The sequence below is a fragment of the Nuphar pumila genome, chromosome 15, assembly GCF_984573655.1.
Source record: "Nuphar pumila chromosome 15, dmNupPumi1.hap1.1, whole genome shotgun sequence".
Lineage (NCBI taxonomy): Eukaryota > Viridiplantae > Streptophyta > Magnoliopsida > Nymphaeales > Nymphaeaceae > Nuphar > Nuphar pumila.
In genome coordinates, this window is record NC_143263.1 from 84,794,313 (window position 1) to 84,813,348 (window position 19,036).

The following is a 19,036-nucleotide window of genomic DNA, read 5'->3' on the forward strand; positions in this document are numbered from 1 at the left end:
TTGGAGACTGTCCCATGTACATGAAAATAAACATATTATATTCACGACCCAATCCTCTTAAGTGTTTGGCTGCAAATATCTTCATAAGAAATGGGGCTTGCAGCCAACTAATCTGAAATGTACTTAACCCTGTTCAAGAACTCCAACACAAAGGCACTTCGTCTTTGCAGAGTACCAAATTCGGACTTCAAATGGTTAACTTTGGGAGTCGATATCTGCTCAAACCACTTATGAAGAATTTGTGAAAGTTCATGAGCTGTCACCCTTGTAGGAATATGCAATAAAACTTCCTGAGAGAAGGTTGTTGTAATATATGTGACAACAGCCTAATCATTTTGGCTCCATGTAAAATAAGCTGAATTTTTTATCACTGATGTTTTTCCAACTGTCCCATCTTTGGTATCTTTCTCAATGTCGGTCACAAACTCAGGAGGCACGATCTCAGTTCTGTTGAGGTGTCCCATCAAGTCTTGACTACTGATGAAGGGGATGATCTGCTTCTTCCAAGTGATAAAAGTTGGAATTTGTATGTTTGTCAGCCATCAACTGACTAAAAAAAGAGGGGTTTATGGGACTTGAGGATGACATTGAGAATGTATAAAGTAGTAGACAGACAATGAAACAAACAATCAGGACGAGAAGTACACGCACACACGCCTGCCTGCCATGCCCGCCCGCCCGCCCACCACGCACGCATGCACACCCACACACACGCACGAACGAAGTTCAGAACCAAAGATAGAGGGCAGATCATGGATCTGAAAATGACGTCTGATGATGGCGACATCAGCACAGGACATGCAAAAAGAGAAAATGGAAATTAACAGAAAATGGATCTGCGACCAATGATCTGCACTGCAGACATACATCATCTCTTCCTTTCTTTTATATATATATATATATATATATATATATATATATATATATATATATATATATATATATGAAGAAAGAGGCAATAATAGTCAGAAATCTGAAGAATAAAAAGAAATCACAGATTTACTATTTCTCACAGTCCACCTTTTTTTTAAGAGGGATCAAAATAGAGTGTTTTGTATGTCACAGATCTAGGTAGGAGATAGAAGAAAAAGAACTTTGATTAAAAGGAAGATAGGGAATACTCAAAGAAAATAAGAACAAGAGAAGATTAAGAAGATTAAAGGAAATAAGAAAAGCAGAAAAGAGATGTCAGATTTGAAGGAGATAAAGAAAAGAACCAGATCTGAATAATACAATCACTAGTCTTGAATCAAGAGGGTCCTATCCTTGCTCTGCTCTGATACCATGGCTAGCTGGTGCTTCGGGATCTGTGCCTACATGTTTCTTGTTGATAAAGGAAGAAATGAAGAGAATATATGGGAGAAATCAGATAGATCGTGCCGTCTCTCTCTTGGGGACGTCTTTTATATATTAAGTATATAATATTGATGTACAATAATGCCCTTTACACAATAATACAAAGTTATATGTGACTAATACAATGGAAAATACTAGATTACCCACTAATATACAAAACACGAGTTTCCAACACAGATTGTCAATGTGTTTGCGAAGGCACAACTAACAGTTTCATTTCACACATCCATCTCCAAACTCGTGATTATTCATCTTGTGCCATCTTGAGTTTGAAGGGGAGTGTGAAAATAATACGTTTAGTTGTAAACTGATATTCATCCTTCTGTTTTTCTGTTTATGTTTCTTATTTTCTCCTTAAGACATACAGTTTATAGTGATAACTCATTTTCTCGATGTTGAATTATTGATCTCTTTATATGCTAATGTGTTAACTTCTGCATTCCTTTATGAATGCACAGGCAAAAATCAATTGAATTGGTTAAGATTATCAATGATCCAGTTTGCCCTCAATCAATTTCGATTGCTGCTTTTGCTGAAAAGGTATATGTGGTATCATATTGTGGTACTCTACACTCTATATGACCAAGTTTGATTTTTTCTTTATTGGTTAAGCTCTCTGCTGCATTCATTTGGAAATGGTATTTGACTAACTTCCTTACTACTGAGTAACTTTAAACAAGCTAGCCTCAGTTTCTTCCATTGCCAATATGAAAATATTTTAGCAATCGGTTCCTCATAATGCAGAATGTTTCTAATGGTCCCTGGCAAGGTTGAGCTTTGGAAAATGATCATGGCTGGAAAGTGTGTTGCATCACCATTCTCTCTTTCTATATTTTTGTTGTTTAGTTTGTTTTATTGGGGTATTTTGGTAATTCATATGTGATTATTTTTATTTACTTTATTGTCTATGCCCATAACATGAATAAGACACATCTTTTATTAATGTGAATGGTTATCTGTTTGTGATTAAAATGCAGTACTTGGTCTTGATTTTTATTTTCTGCAAATTTGACATGGTATCTTTTATGTGCAATTCTTTGTGTATTGTTTTCTCATGATGCATGGTATAAGTGCAATACAGATAGCAATTTGACTGTCATAATGAGTGATTGATCTTCTTATATTTTATTCAAAACATCTATGTCCCTTTCGACTTTTACCATATCCAATAAAAACACATTCAATTGATTTTGGGGATAATTTATCTCTTTTGTGTAGGAGTGCAAAACATTTATAACAAAAAATCCGTAATCTTTTGAAGGCGGGTGTCATTTTAAATAACTTTTCACAAGGAGAGATATTTTGCAAGTCAGATGATAGCATTCAATTTATTTAATATGAAGTTAAAACGGCTTCGGCCCAAAAAGATTTTGGAATATCCTTAGAAATAAGAAAGGTCCTAGCAGTTTTCATAATATATCTATGTTTTCTTTTCGCTAGCCCATTTTGTTGGGGAGTTTTAGGACAATATCATTGATGAAAAATTTCATTTTGTTTTAAGTCGTTTTGAAATTTATTTAACAAATATTCTCCACCCGAATCGGATTTAAGTATGAAAATGTTTCGTTGAAATTGTTTTTTGACTATCATATGAAATTCTCTAAAAAAGGAAAATACACAAGATTTTAAATTAAGAAAGTAGACCTATACATATCTAGTAAAACCATCTTTAAATGTCATATAATACATATAACCTTCTTTTGATATAATCGGAGGTCCCCAAACATCCAAATGCACTAAGTCAAAAGGTCTTTTAGAGATGAAAGTTCTATTTGAAAAAATGATAGATTTCATTTTGCCAAGTATACAAACTTTGCACACATCTTTTTCATTACAAAATTTTTTCTTAAAAGAAAAAAAATACAATTTTGAATAGCTTGGATGTCTAAGTCTTTTATGCCAAGTTTCAATATCATTATCTTAGACATAATTACAAAAAGATTTTGATGGAAGAGATAAAGAGTCCATGAAATAGAGTTTTTTTCTCCTATGGCCTTGCCCAATCTGTTTCCCGCACGGGAGATCCTACACAAAGCAATGAAAAAAAGATTTTATATCCATGATCGATAATTTGAGATACGGAAAAATGTTTAAATTTAAGTTTGGAACATTCCTAATTTTTGGAACAAAAATTTTTTGAGTAATACTTTTAATTTTTAAAGATGTTCCATTGGAAGTGAAAACACAAGGCAAATTTGGGTTAGTGCACACGTCGGACAAAGAAATCTCATGTGGGGTTATATGAAAGAAAGCTCCTGAGTCAAGAAATCATGAGAACTCATCGGGATAAGAAGAGGAGGCAATGGGGGCACCCGATGTAAAAAATGAAGATTTGAGCATTTGTTGAAGCACCATAATTTATTGACAAAAAGTGTCATTTTAGTTTTCCTCCACTTTTACCTTCTTTCTTTGGTGTGAATTCTTCTATGGAGGCCACCTTGTTTCTAAGCTTGGGACAAAGTGGTCTAATGTGACCCAGCTTATTACAAAAATGACAAATAAGCTTTTTTGATCCTCCATAGTTATTGTTTTATGAGCCATTTTGCCTTCCAAATTGTCGAGGTATATATGCTCTAACATTGTTCTCAGACCTAGAGACGACCTTTACTTCATCTCCTCTTTTTGCCATGCCAAAACAAGTTTCTTCTTGACATATTTCGACAATAAGATCTTTTAAAAAAAGTGAAGATGTCCTATGAAGGAGAGAAGACCTTATTTAAACTCTAGACATAGTCCATACAAAATTTGAAAAAAATTATGTTTTTTTCATTTGTTTCAGCCTAAGTTTCACGTCTTCGGTGGCCACCCACTTAGGCTAGGCTTTAGCAGTGCCAATTCATCACAAAGAGGGGATAATGTACTAAAGAAATCATGGACATTCATGTCCCGTTGCTTGGTTGTTCTTACTTTCTCTTGCAAGATCTTTTTGGGTGTACATGCCTTTTATGAACAACCAAGCTTCATTTGCCTTTCTAAATTTGACAACATTAACACGAATTTTCATTTCAACATTATTCATTAACCATGGAAGAATCTTATCATGGTTACTCTATCAATTTTTATGATTGATGATCTTCAATGGATTTGGATCGAGCATCTCCTTCAAGAGCCTTTTCCTGACCTTCAAGTTTGTTGAGCTTGAGTCGAGGTTCGAGAATCGTGCCCATCACGTATCCTCAAAGTTTCTTTAAAATTGTTCTCCATAGCGGAGGCCCACATTATGTAGTTGGTACCATTGAGTTTGAAGGAAAGGTCAATTTTTTGTTCATGGTCCGTTTGAATGATATAGAGAGAGAAGGAGAAAAATGTAGAAGAGTATAACTACTTGCAAGCACCACGAATACATGAACACTTTCCATAAGATCAAGATCCTTGTGGCTCTGATACCATGTAATGAAATGAGCGAAAGATAAATACAAGCCAGCTATGGGCGTACAAAAGCATAATGCAATGTGCTCAATTACAAATCCATCAAGGATAACACAATAAACCAATTAAGGCTTGCAACAAAATATAAAATTAAAGATTTTATTAATGAAATGCTTAATGATAAGCATGAAATAAATGGAGACAGTATTTCCTTATTTATACACAACAATACACACAAGAGGGAGCCTTGGGAGCTCCCATAGAGACGTTGGGAGCTCCCAACGGCTCTATGGGTAATTCCCATAGAGCCCCTAGTTACATAATGTGAAATGAAATTACAAAAAGGAAAAAATATTCTAACCTATTACTATAGAACTAACCTAGTTACATAATGTGAAATGACCAAAATGCCTCTGTTGGGCATTATATATATATATATATTCTTTTATATTTAAGAATATATATATAAATACATACATATTTTAACAGTAACCACCCTTTTTATTTATAGAAATTTTTTAGCATTTCCCTTTTTTCTTTTTTTTTCAATTATTGCTAAAGCTTTCATCCTTCAAATGCTTAGTTGATATAGCATTTATTTTTCCTTATAAAGACTAGCTGGGTGTTATTTTTGCGTGATCTCTCCTTGTCACCTGAAGAACTTAAATTACTATTGATTTTGTTAATTACTTTGTTCTTCTATTACATTCTGCAGGTTGTCTCTTACTGTGAAAATCAGAATATGAATATGACAAATGCATTTGCTATTGGCCATGTGATTGTGCTTGTTAGCTCTCAGGTTTGTAGGACCTTCTGACTGCAATATTAGCTATGGAAGAACCTCTTTAGTGTTTTGCATGTAAAGGTACTTATTAATGTCTAAACTATCATACGTGAGTAACTTTTTCTTCCTAATCCTGCCCAAGGACTCCATGTTCCTCGTGGCAATGTATTGCATAATTTATTTGCATAAACTGTTTTAGCTAGTTTTCCAGAGTATCGCATGTTGTAAATGTTGCATTACTTTTTGCCATCTTTCTTCTTCCAAGCTATGTCGCAGGGACTTGTGTATAGGGGTGCCACACTCTCATGGTGCGTCGGGATGCAGGTCTCGCTGCACCTAGTGTGGTCAACTTAAGCTAAGGTCCACACCCGAGCTCATTTTGGTCCAAAACAAGGAGTCAATCAACTTTGATCGAGTCCTTTTTCATCCTTTTTTTTTTTGAAATGTAAAAAAAAAGAGGTAAACAAAAAGGGAGAGGTGGGGGGGGGGGGTTCCCTCTCGCTCCTCCTCATTCTCCCACTCCTCTCCACCATTGTTTCTCGTTTTACTCCTCAAGCTCCACCGCCGCTTCTGCGCTGTCGCCTAGAGGTAAGCCTCCTCCCCTTCTTCCTCCTTTCTTTCCCTCTGCTTCCTCCCGTTGCAAGCACCTTTCTCTCTCTCTATTGTATTGAATGACACCTATAGGGCCAGGTGTCATTCAAGACTTGGTCAGGTCTAATCTAGACCTGTCTGTTAAAATATACATGTAATCAATATATTTATATATATATATATATATATAAATATATATATATATATAAATATATTCACCCATACCCGATAAGGGGTATTTCTGTAAAATCGCCCAATAGGGGCAGTATAGTCTTTTTCCTTTTTTTTACTTTTTCTTTTTCCTTTTTCTCCTTTTTCTTTATTTTTTCTTTTTCTTTTTTGTGCATTAAATGCACCTTCATTGGGGGGCCCAACAAGAAGTCGTTGGGCCCCCAACGGTCACAATTGTGACCGTTGGGAGCCCAACGACACCTTGTTGGGTCTCCCAATGGTGCCTTTTCTCTCCTTTCTCTAAACCCTCTCTCACTCCTCTCTTGCCTATAAATAAGTGGGGTCTCCCCCTTTGTAAGGTGTGGCTTCTTCAAGCCCTTTAGTGCATTTATAAGATTTTATGCTTTCTTGCCATTATTGGCTTTTGTGTATGTCCTCTTTTGGACTTGTTCTTTGATTTCTATGTGTGAATGTCCATTGTAGGACATACATTTCTTTTCCGCATATTTCATTACATGGTATCAGAGCCTTGGTTGTGCTCTTGATTCATATAGCTAGTTGTCTTGTTCTATCTCTCTTTGCTTGTCCTCCATTGTTGATTATATAATGGAAGGAGAACAAAAGATTGATCTCTCCTTCAAGCTCAATGGTACTAACTACATGATGTGGGCCGCCGCCATGGAGAACAACCTCAAAGGTAAAAAGCTTTGGGGATACGTTATGGGCACCATTAGGGAACCTCAACTTCAACTTACGAAAATAGATGGTGATCAAGAAAAAGCCCTAGAAGGAAATGCTCGCATGAAGGCTATTGAAGATCACCAATCCAAGGTTGAAGATTGGGAAAGTAAGCATGCAAAAATTCTTGCATGGTTCATGAACAACGTAGAGCTAAAGATTTGCGCCAACATTGCTAAATTCCGCCTAGCAAATGAAGCATGGTTCTTTATGAAAGGTATGTATACCCAAAAAGACCTTGCTCGTCAATTCTTTATCCAAGAAAAAATTCGTACCATTAAGCAAGGTGAAATGAGTGTAAGAGATTACTATAGCACTCTTGGCCCTTTGTGGGATGAGTTATCTCTTCTTGAACCTAAATAGGTATCAAGTGAAGATGTGGAAATGCGAAGAGAACAAATGGAGAAAGAACACTTTTTCCAATTTTTACATGGGCTTAGGCCCGAATATGAACAAGTGAGGTCCTCCCTCCTTCATAGATCCAAACCACTTCCTTTGGAAGATGCAATAGCCGAAATATGCCAAGAGGAAACACGTCTTGGTATGATTAAAGGAGGAGATGAAGTTCTTGCCGTGACTAAACCCGGCAATCATATGAAAACCTACAAGCCTCCACACTTTGAGAGGCAAAATAATTATAATGGCAATTATAGGAAAGCCATTTGCCATCATTGCCAAGAACCGGGTCATATAAGACCTAATTGTCCAAAGATAAATGAACCTCCAAAAGGTAAAGTTGCTATTATTGAAGAAATCCCGCAAAAGAAGGAGGAGCCAATGAAAGGGAAAGAGTCTTTCTCCCTTGCTCAACTATCCGAAGCACTTCAAATCCTACTCAAGTCACCATCAACTTCGGGAGCCGCCATTGCTTCTTCTTCTCCTCCAGGTACGCCTTCTTGGATTCTTGACTCTGGAGCATCTTTTCATATGACCCCTATTGAAAATGGACTATCCAATGTATGTAGCAACTCCAAAAATTCCTATGTTTCCACCGCCGATGGTACCTCTTTACAAGTTAAAAGTTTTGGAACCTTAGATTTTTCAAAAGATTTTTTTGTGCCAAATGTAAGAGTTGTACCTCAACTTAATTTAAATCTTTTATCTGTCTCTCAAATATGTGATCATGGATGTGAAATCTCCTTCTCAATCCAAGATTGCTCTATACAGGATCTCCAGTCCGGGAAGCGGATTGGGCAAGGCCATAGGAGGGGAGATCTCTACTACATGACCAATTTGAAACTTCCTACTAACTCATTTTGTAATCATGTCCAAGATAAAAATATAGAAACTTGGCATCAAAGACTTGGACATCCAAGCTTCTCAAAAATGTACTCCTTTCCTTTTGGAAAGAAATTTTGTAATGAGAAACATTTTGTTTGTAAGAGTTGTATTTTTGGAAAAATGAAATCCACCCCCTTTCCAAAGAGAACATTTGTATCAAAAAGACCCTTTGAACTAGTTCATTCGGATGTTTGGGGTCCTTCTCCGGTCATATCAAAAGGAGGATACTCGTATTATGTTACTTTCATTGATGATTTCACTCGATATGTGTGGATATATTTTCTCAATCTAAAATCCGAAGTCTTTAACTTTTTTAAAAAGTTTCATATGATTGTCAAAAATCAATTTTCAACTAATATCTCCATTCTTCGATCCGATTCCGGTGGAGAATATCTATCAAATGAATTTCAAGAATATTTGGAAACCAATGGAATTTGTCATCAAAGGTCATGTCCTAGGACTCCCCAACAAAACGGTCTAGCCGAAAGAAAGCATAGACATATCTTAGAAACCTCTAGGACTCTTCTCATTTCCAAAGAAATTCCAAAATGCTATTGGGCCGAAGCCGCCTTAACCTCTACTTATTTAATAAATAGGATGATATCCTCATCTCTACAAAATATATCTCCATATGAAAAACTTTTTGAAAGAACACCCGATTTTAATAGATTAAGAATTTTTGGGTGTAAGTGTTTTGTCCTTACACATAAAAGAGATAAGTTATCTCCCAAAGCTATCGAATGTGTGTTCTTAGGATACGGAGAAAATCAAAAGGGTTTTAGGTGCTTCGATCCCAAAAGCAACAAACTATATGTATCCAAAGATGTTACCTTTTTAGAAAATGAGAACGGTTTTGAGAAAAATAAAGATATTGATGAAAGCGAATATGCTTTCTTATTTGATCTTCTCTCTCAAGAAGATGTGACTCCCCACGTTGAGGATGTTTCTAATGATTTAGAGGATACTCCTCTTAGTAATGTTGAAAATGGAAGTAATGATGTTGAAAATAGGGTAGTTCAAACCTATGCTAGGCGTGGTCAAGAAACTCCCATTAGTGCGTTAGAAAAATATTCTCAAAGTTCCAACATAGAAGAAACCTCTTTAAGGAGATCTAGCCGGATCTCCAATCCACCAAATAGGTTTGTTTCCTATGAGTCCCTAACACCTAAATATAGGGCATGCCTAATTGCATTACACTCTTATCATGAACCATCACACTATAATGAAGCCAAAAACATTCCACAATGGGTTGAAGCCATGAAACTAGAACTTAGTGCCCTTGAAAAGGCTAAAACTTGGGAAATATCTTCATTACCCACTGGAAAGAAGTCTATTGGATGTAGATGGGTCTTCAAAATTAAAACTAAAAGTGATGGGTCATTAGAGCGTTATAAAGCTAGGTTGGTAGCCAAAGGGTATGCTCAAGAGTACGGAATAGATTATGAAGAAACCTTCGCTCCCGTAGCTAGGATGACTAGTGTTAGGACTCTTATTGCAGTTGCATCCGTTAAAAAATGGCCTATCTATCAATTGGATGTTAAGAACGCATTTCTTAATGGCGAATTAAGTGAAGAGGTCTATATGGATCCTCCACCGGGAGTATCTATTGGTGAAAACAAAATACTTAAACTAAAAAAGGCACTATATGGGTTAAAACAAGCTCCGAAAGCTTGGCATGACAGATTTAGCAGTGTAATGACTAGTTTGAATTTTCGTTCATGTTATACTGACACTGCGTTGTTTGTGAAAAGTGCAGGATCTTCAGTAGTGATTCTACTACTATATGTTGATGATATGATCATCATCACTGGAAGTGATGAACAAGGAATCCATGATATTAAGAAAGTTTTAAAAGAAAATTTTGATATGTCTGACCTTGGTTTCTTAAGATATTTTTTAGGTATTGAAGTTGCCTACTCTCCCCGAGGGTATATTCTCTCTCAGATGAAACTTGCTGCTGACATTTGTTCCAAATCTGGCATTTCCGATGATAAGAAGGCAGACACCCCTGAGGTCATCAATGCAAAGTTAAGGTTGGAAGATGGAACACTTCTCGAGAATCCTACTCCCTACCGGCAACTTGTTGGGGCCCTGACCTACTTATCCATCTCTCGGCCAGACATAGCTCATGCCGTTCACTCAGTCAGTCAGTTTCAACATGCACCTACATCTGTGCACATGAGTGCAGTCTTAAGAATAGTCAGATACATTAAAAACACCATAACTAAGGGAGTTTTTCTTTCCTCTTCATCATCTCTTGATTTAATTGCTTATACTGATGCTGATTGGGGAGGAAACCCTAATGATAGAGTCTCAACTACCGGTTTTTGTGTTTTCCTAGGTGACTCTATGATCTCTTGGAGATGCAAGAAGCAGCAAAAGGTGTCATTATCCTCAACTGAAGCGGAATATCGTGCAATGGCCACTACAACCATGGAGCTTGTATGGCTTAGAAGTCTCCTCAATGATATGGGCGTAATCATCTCCACTCCTTCGAAGATGTGTTGTGATAACAAAAGTGCCATTTACATTGCAAGCAATCACACCTTCCATGAGCGGACTAAACACATAGAGATGGACTGCCACTATGTTCGAGATGAATACTTAAAAGGAACCATAGCACTGCCCTACGTCACATCCGAGTACCAGTTGGCGGACTTCTTCACTAAAGCTCTTGCTACTCCTCGTTTCATGTTTCTTCTCAACAAGCTTTCGGTTGTATCCCCGTAAAGCTTGAGGGGGGGTGTTAAAATATACATGTAATCAATATATTTATATATATATATATATAAATATATATATATATAAATATATTCACCCATACCCGATAAGGGGTATTTCTGTAAAATCGCCCAATAGGGGCAGTATAGTCTTTTTCCTTTTTTTTACTTTTTCTTTTCTTTTCTTTTTCCTTTTTCTCCTTTTTCTTTATTTTTTCTTTTTCTTTTTTGTGCATTAAATGCACCTTCATTGGGGGGCCCAACAAGGAGTCGTTGGGCCCCCAACGGTCACAATTGTGACCGTTGGGAGCCCAACGACACCTTGTTGGGTCTCCCAATGGTGCCTTTTCTCTCCTTTCTCTAAACCCTCTCTCACTCCTCTCTTGCCTATAAATAAGTGGGGTCTCCCCCTTTGTAAGGTGTGGCTTCTTCAAGCCCTTTAGTGCATTTATAAGATTTTATGCTTTCTTGCCATTATTGGCTTTTGTGTATGTCCTCTTTTGGACTTGTTCTTTGATTTCTATGTGTGAATGTCCATTGTAGGACATACATTTCTTTTCCGCATATTTCATTACACTGTCGACCCAGGTCTGAATCAAACATAGGTCGAAGCACGTCCTGGTCTGAATCAGACCTGCACCTGCTTCGACCCCGGTCTGATTCAGACCTGGACATGCTTCAACCCAGGTCTGAATCAGTCCTGGGCCTAGGCTGACCCAGGTTCAAATCAGACATTTGTATGTATTAAGGTTCGGTATTGTATCAATGTGTAAGGGGTATTTTTGTACTTCAAGTTATAACCTAATATATATTGAAAGGATGTTCCTAGAGGAGGGCACAATCCATATTCTCCCATCTTTCTCTTTCTCCTTTTCCCTTTTGCTTGGACTGCAAAACACGAATCCCGAGGTAGATTTTTGTCATGGTGTAAGGTCAGGGGCAAGGGTAAGCCCTCTTAATCTACTACTGCTATTGTTTTCATCCTACTATGTTCTCTTTCTTCTTCTCCTCCTTTTTCTTTATTTTCCTTTTTCTTGGCCCTAATCCTTTCTTTTATTCTTGATCTCTATTGTCACATCTAGTTTCTTATTGTATTTTGTGCCCTTAAGCTAAAATACTCCCAGATTTCAGATCTGTCATAGTTTTTCAGATTTGCTTGTGTTTCATTGGATCTTCTTTTAAAGAAAAGGGTGCACAAAAAAAGGCTTGTTTGAAAAAGGAAGCCTTCATTAACCCATCTTCTTACCCAGATCTGCTCAAAAAAAAGCAAAGGAGGGGGGACAAATCTTTATTTTTGGTAGCTGCATAGATCTACAAATCTACAGCCTTATTCTTCGTTTTTCTTCCTCTTCTTCTTGGTCGTACATTGCTGACGTTATCCAGTGTCCTTTCGGTTCAGCATCCTTTCTGATTTCCTTTCATTCAGCATCCCTTTTGATTTCTTTGATTTATTTGTTTTACCATCCATTTACTTTCTTATTGTTTGATTCTTTTTTCTTGCTTTATTCTCTATATATCTTTGTTCATGGCTTCATCCAATCTTATAAACTCTTCCTTTTTGAGCCAATTTGTCTCCGATAAGCTCAATGAGTCCAATTTCCTTACTCGAAAAAAAAAGTACCCCATTCATTAGCAGCCATGATTTGATGGGATGCCTTAACAGATCTGAGGCTATGCCTTTGGAGTTTGTGCCTCAAGTCAAAAAGTGGAATACTGATGGAGAAAACAAAGATGGGGAATCAGATCAGACTGTTATGGTAGAGAATCCCGAATATATCGTTAGAGAAAGAATGGTCAAGTTGTAGTGGCTTATGTCATGGCTACCCTTTCTCATGAGGTTCTTTTGCACATCCTTACTGGTGTCTCTTCTCTGAAGCTTTGGCTGTTGTTACACAAATGGTTCGAACAAATCTCTATGCCCAAAGTGTACCATCTCAAATAAGAGTTTGGAGCTCTACAAAGAGGTAGCTCAAGTGTTTTAGAATTTTTGAACAAGGGGAAGTATATCTTGTAATGAAACAACAAGTGCACAAATACAATGCCACAATGTGACTACAAAGGTGCACACTCACAAGAACAAGATATACTAACAGGACAAATACAAAGAGCCACCAAAGGGCTAATCACACAAACTCTCAAAAGAGAGCAAAAACATAAAAAATAATAAGAATTTTATTGAACAATGCTTGGCAACAAGCATAAATAATACAAGAGAGGGAGTGCTTTTATATAGGTAGTCCCATGCATAAAGGGTCTTGAGGTGCATCAAGGGTACAATCATCAATGGGCGGGTTTATAGAAGACCTATGGTTGAAATGCATTTAGATGTCTCTCCAACTGTGGTGGCTTATTCTGATATGAATTGGGCGGGATATCTTACTACTAGAAGGCTAGTCATAGGATATGGAGTATTCTCGGGGTGTCATCTTGTTTCGTGGTCCAGTCGAAGGCAACGAACTGTGGCCATGTTTAGTACGGTGGCTGAATATAGGTTCATGGCTGCAATAACGATAGATGTTTTATGGATCTGGTACTATCTTACAACGTTACACCAACATATTAGCTATCACTGTTGTTTTGTGACAACAAAAGTGAGATGGCCATCGCCATAAATCCAGTTCAACATGGCCAAATGAAGGACATGGAGCTGGACCAACATTTTGTGGGAGAAAGTTTAAAGTAAGGAGATTCAGCCGATGTTTATCAAGAGAGATGATCAAGTAGCAGACCTATTCACCAGGCCTTTACCTAGTGCGAGATATTGGGATCTTGAAGGTAAACTGTCTGGGGTGTGTTATAAGAGTCGTTCATGTATAATAAGGGGCATTTATGTCATTTGTATGTATTATTACAAGGTTGAGTATTGTATTAATGTGTAAGGGAGATTTTTGTACTTCAAGTTATAACCTAATATATAAGGAAAGGTCGTCCTTGGAGGAGGGCAGGAACCATATTCTCTCATCTCTCTCTAACTTTCTCCTTCTTTTCCCTTTTTCTTGGACTGCAAGACACAAATCCCAGGGTAGATTTTTGTCAGGGTTCTTGCTTACCAAGGGCTGGATTGAACCTGGTCAAAGCAGATTCTGGTTTGGCCAAGTCAATCATATATATATACCCTCCCCACACTCAAGTTTTTGAAAGTTCTGCATCGCCGAACCTGCATCTGTGACAGCTTTCAAGCTTTCAATGTATCAATTTTCTCTTCTTTATCATCTGCTTATGGAAGCTCTCTCTCTCTCCATATATATATGTAGATACATAATACATATATGGTTTATATTTAATAAAATCAATTGTAGGTATAATCTGATTGGAATCTCATGTTGCAAGTTGTTTGACTCAATCTAACCTTTTAGATGTGTTCAACATGCTCGATTTAGTGGAAAATGACCCTTGGATCATGTTTTTATGATGAAAAAACATGGTTTTTAGAGTTGGAAAATCGGTCCGTTTACAACCATTGATTTTTGCATCACCTGAAAAACCTGGACACAGGTCGAATTCTGGCGATTCAAAAGCCGGTTCACACTAAAAACAGCATGTAGATCATGGGGTCACTTGGACAAAAAAAACAAAAAATAAAAAAAAGTCACCCCCCCCCACACACACACACATATATACACACACTACAGTTTTGTACATGTGATACTAGTAGAAAACACTTTTTCTTACATTTTGTGCACTTTTTTAGTAGCAAATACACACATATACACACGTAGCAAGGTGGCTAGAGGTAATGTGTAATTGCTGCTTCATTGAACCATAAATGAGGCATGATTTTTAACGAGAAGGATATTGTTGAATATAAACCACAAGCCATTTGTTCCATTAAATTTTTAATCTCCCCGTGACTAGAAATTATGTGGCATGCCCTGCTAGAGCATGCTCATTCTTATGGCATTTTTAGGCATTACCTATTTAAATTTGCCAACCTAGGCAGTTGCACACTCTGGTCTCTACCTGTGCTAACAGTGGGAGTTGCACTACCCTGGCAGTGGTGCTACCACTCTGTGACATGCCAATGTCCCTTTGCTGAAATAAGAATATTGTGCAGTCATGATTTGTCTTCTTGCTAAAATTTGTTTCATTTGTTTGTGTTTTCATTTTGAACACCTTATAATACTTCTCATTATACTCAGTTAAATAGCTGTTTATGTGACAGGTTCCAGTTGTAATGGACATCATTCTTGCTGAGTTTCATAGGGCTTGCATCTTCACTGTTCCTAAACATATAGTCTATTCTAAGGTGATTGGCCTCATACTTGTTTATGGAAACTTTGTCATAGTCATTGTCTAAACATCTGCAGTTTTCCTTGGCATAAAAAATACCTGGTGGTACTTACAATTAGTGGTTCCTTAAGTCACTGAAAATTTTGCTAAAGCAAATTCACTTGGCTGATGTTTCATACAGAATGAAACTTCATTGATGTGAAAATTATTAGCTTATATAGAACTCAATATTGACTTAAAAGTACATGTTAGTTGTCTTTTTTTTTAATTGGTTATCATGCAATCATTTAGTTTCCTTTCATTCCTTCATATGTGTGTGTGTGTGTGTGTGTGCATGTACATTCATATGGTTCCATATACATGCGTGCTTGCATGCATGTGTGTGCATTTGTTCATAAATATGAGCGTGCTTACATGATTCCATATGTTCTAATGCATACTAGTGCTTAGAGTAGGGCATAACAGTGGACGACACATATCATCTACTGTTATCGGACACGCATCGGGCACTGTTTTAAAACAAGATGACCTTTAGCGGCGGTTCTCGACCACCTCTAAAGGGCGTTTTTCTGCCCAGGAAATTAGCAGCGGTCAAGGACCACCACTAAACACCTTAGATTAATGCGCATCCAGTGTTTCACCTGTCCATTGTTACATCATTTGACTGACGTTTCATAAAGAATGAGACTTCATTGATGTGTAAGTTTTTAGCTTATTTAGAACTCAATATTGACTTAAAATTACATATTAGTTGTTTTTTTTAACTGGCCGTCATGCAATCATTTAGTTTCCTTTCATTCCTTCATGTGTATGTGTATGTGTATGTATGTATGCTCATATGATTCCATAGGCTGGTAAATGATCCGAACGAACCGAACAGGGCATGTTCGGTAGTGGATTGAGCTCGTGGCTCAGCTCGTGTTCATTTTTAGCAAAGATGATTTTGACATCGGTTTATCCTGGAATGAGATGAGATGAGCCAAACACGAGCTTGCTCGTGTAAAAACATTCCACGTATATATGTATATATATATATATATATTATGCATTATTCTTTTCATGTATTACACTTAAAATATATATTATACAAAAAAATTGTATATCTTTTATCTATACGAGCTCTCCCAAGCTGAGCTGAGCTGAACACCCTATGTTCGGGCTCAACTTGTTTAAGCTAAATGAGTTGCCTGTGGCTTGGCTCGCCAGCTATACGAATCGATCATGAACGAGTTTGTGACTAGCCGAACCGATCCGAGTCACAAGCTTCTTGGTTCATTTACCAGCCCTAATTCCATATACATGTGTGCTCGCATGCATGTGTGTTCCTTTGTTCACAAATATGGGCATGCTTACATGATTCCATATGTTTCTTCTAATGCATACTGGTGCTTAATCTTATATTTTGATATGCCAAATCATTCTTTGTCTCCAAGCTTTCTTCAACATTTCACATGATTGCATGTAGGACCAGGGTTTTGCCTGTTATTTTTCTTTCTTTTCTTTTCTGATTCTGTTGAACACTTGAAGTTGGATTCTCTTCAGGAACAGGTTCTTCATTGATCCAAAAAATGTCCTGTTTTATCATCACATAAATTCTTTCTTTGTTTTATACTTGTTGCATATATTCATCTTGAAAACATGTTTGCTTCATTCAGGTTCATTTAGCTCTATTAACTGATTTTCTTGCTATTATTTCGTTAATATTTTCCTTGAAATTTTAAATTTTATTAGAAATTTGATAACTTGGAGCCTAGTAGCACCTTTTCTCTAAAATTTGTACTGAGACACTTTTTCTAGTCTAAACATCATGCCTCAAGGTGTTATTTATGTTGGTACCTAAGTTAATTTCAGATACCAAGATTTGTTTGTAATCTTCAAAAATTTAGGTAGTTCATTTTCTTCTTTTCAAAAATTTATTGCTTATTATAAATAGTTAATATTTTATTTTCTCCTTTTCAAACTTGTGTTGTTATAAGTAGTTGACTAGTTGTTAATTGTACATTTATTCCCTTTCAATAATTTATTATTGACATTTTAATTGCTCTTTTCAAGACCATATCAAAGCAAGGAAGAAGAAGATTCAAGAGAGAGGATGGGAGGAAGAAAATAAGGGAAACTTCATTACTTCAAATGAAAAAGGGTTACAACAATATAAGGGGTCGATCCCCCCTTGCTAACAAATGAACTAAAAATTGATATAAATAACCCTTTATGACTTTACAACAAAATGTTGAAAAGTACAAGAACACCCATATAAATAATAGAATATACAAGAAGGTAGCACAAACATTGATGATACACTATATTATATTTTTCATCACTCTCTCTTGAACTCGAGATGATGCAAGAGGAATCATCCCAAATTTGGGAAGGAATGACAAACAACAAAGGTGCAAGACTCTTACTGAACATGTCTACAATTTGATCTTTAGTGCTCACATGCTCAAGAGAAATGGCTCCATGTTCGTATCCTCTCCTTATAAAGTGACAATTTATCTCAATGTGATTCATCCTTTCATGGAATTTTTCTAGAGCATTTAACTCCAATAGACATTTTTTAATCCAATTGTCATAAGTTCTATTGTTTTGTTGTAGCCACAATAAGCAAAGGCCTTATAGTAGTCATATGTGCCACGAGTGTAAAAGTTTAAGCAAATTCAATCTCAAATTGGTGACTATAACCTTTTGCTACCAATTTAGCCTTGTGTTTTTGGATTGATCTATTTGTCTTAGTCTTTATCTTATAAACCCATTTGCACCCCACAATATTGTTTACATGTAAAGGTTTCACAAGATCCTATGCATGTATTTTTTCTAGAGCATTTAACTCTTCAGCCATTAAATGTTGCAACTGTTTGAAACCTGTTTTTGCATAGAAATTAGGCTTAACATAGGAGTGAATTAAAACCAAGAATGGACGATGCTTAGGAGAAAAAAACTCATAAAATACAAAGTGAGTGGGAGAACCATGGATTCTGGAACTGCGATGTACCTGAAGAGGAGAAGGTAAATTAGACTCTTGAACTGAAAGCCTAGAATCAACCAGGGACGGATCAAGATTAGCCTCTAAGTCTTGTGTCTTCTCTAGTTCTATTGGATCCAAAAATGGTATCTTAACAACATTCTCTAGGCTTCTAGAGTAGACTTTACCAAATCTATTGCTTTTGTCATGATCTTCCTCCCTTTGAACACCTGTGTAATTATCATTTTTTTCTTCTATTGGACAGGACACCAAGAAAGAGAAAGAAACCTTATTTTCCTCCTCTAAAATGTTTAAAGTATGGTGTATGCTCAAGAAAGACCATTTATAGAAATTTATTTTTTTCCAACGGGATCATAACATTTCTAACCTTTCTGTTCATTAGGGAATCCTAAGATACCACATTTCATTGCATGAGATGAAAGTTTATCCCTATATCTCTTAAGTAAATGCACAAAAGTGAGTGCATTAAAAAACTTTTAACAATTTATAGTTAAGAGCAACACCATATAATTTCTGATAAGGAGAAATACCCTTGAGAACTCTAGAAGGCATGCAATTAATTTGAGAAATGCCATATTAATTGCATCTACTTAATATATTTTAGGTGCACAACTTGAAACAAAAAGAGACTTAATAGTCTCGAAAATATGTCTATTTTTCTTTTTGCAACTTCATTTTGTTGAGAAGTGTAGGGACATGATTTTTTATGCACTATTTTTTTTCTTGCAAGTAACCCTGAAATACATGGGTTTAATATACTCTCTTGAATTAGAATGAGGTGTTTTAGTTTTGACAAAAAATTGATTCTAAACC

At 36.4% G+C, this 19,036-nt stretch overlaps 1 protein-coding gene across 1 annotated transcript in view; it reads left to right on the plus strand.

Annotated features, from left to right (window-relative positions):
* Nucleotides 1-19,036, plus strand: part of LOC149815832 (mRNA export factor GLE1-like) — a 109,098-nt gene that overhangs the window by 75,000 nt on the left and 15,062 nt on the right. Inside the window, exons 11-13 of the mRNA XM_089990105.1 lie at nucleotides 1,815-1,896; nucleotides 5,441-5,524; nucleotides 15,173-15,256. Of these exons, the coding sequence (XP_089846231.1) occupies nucleotides 1,815-1,896; nucleotides 5,441-5,524; nucleotides 15,173-15,256 (250 nt within the window). The remainder of the gene's footprint in view (nucleotides 1-1,814; nucleotides 1,897-5,440; nucleotides 5,525-15,172; nucleotides 15,257-19,036) is intronic.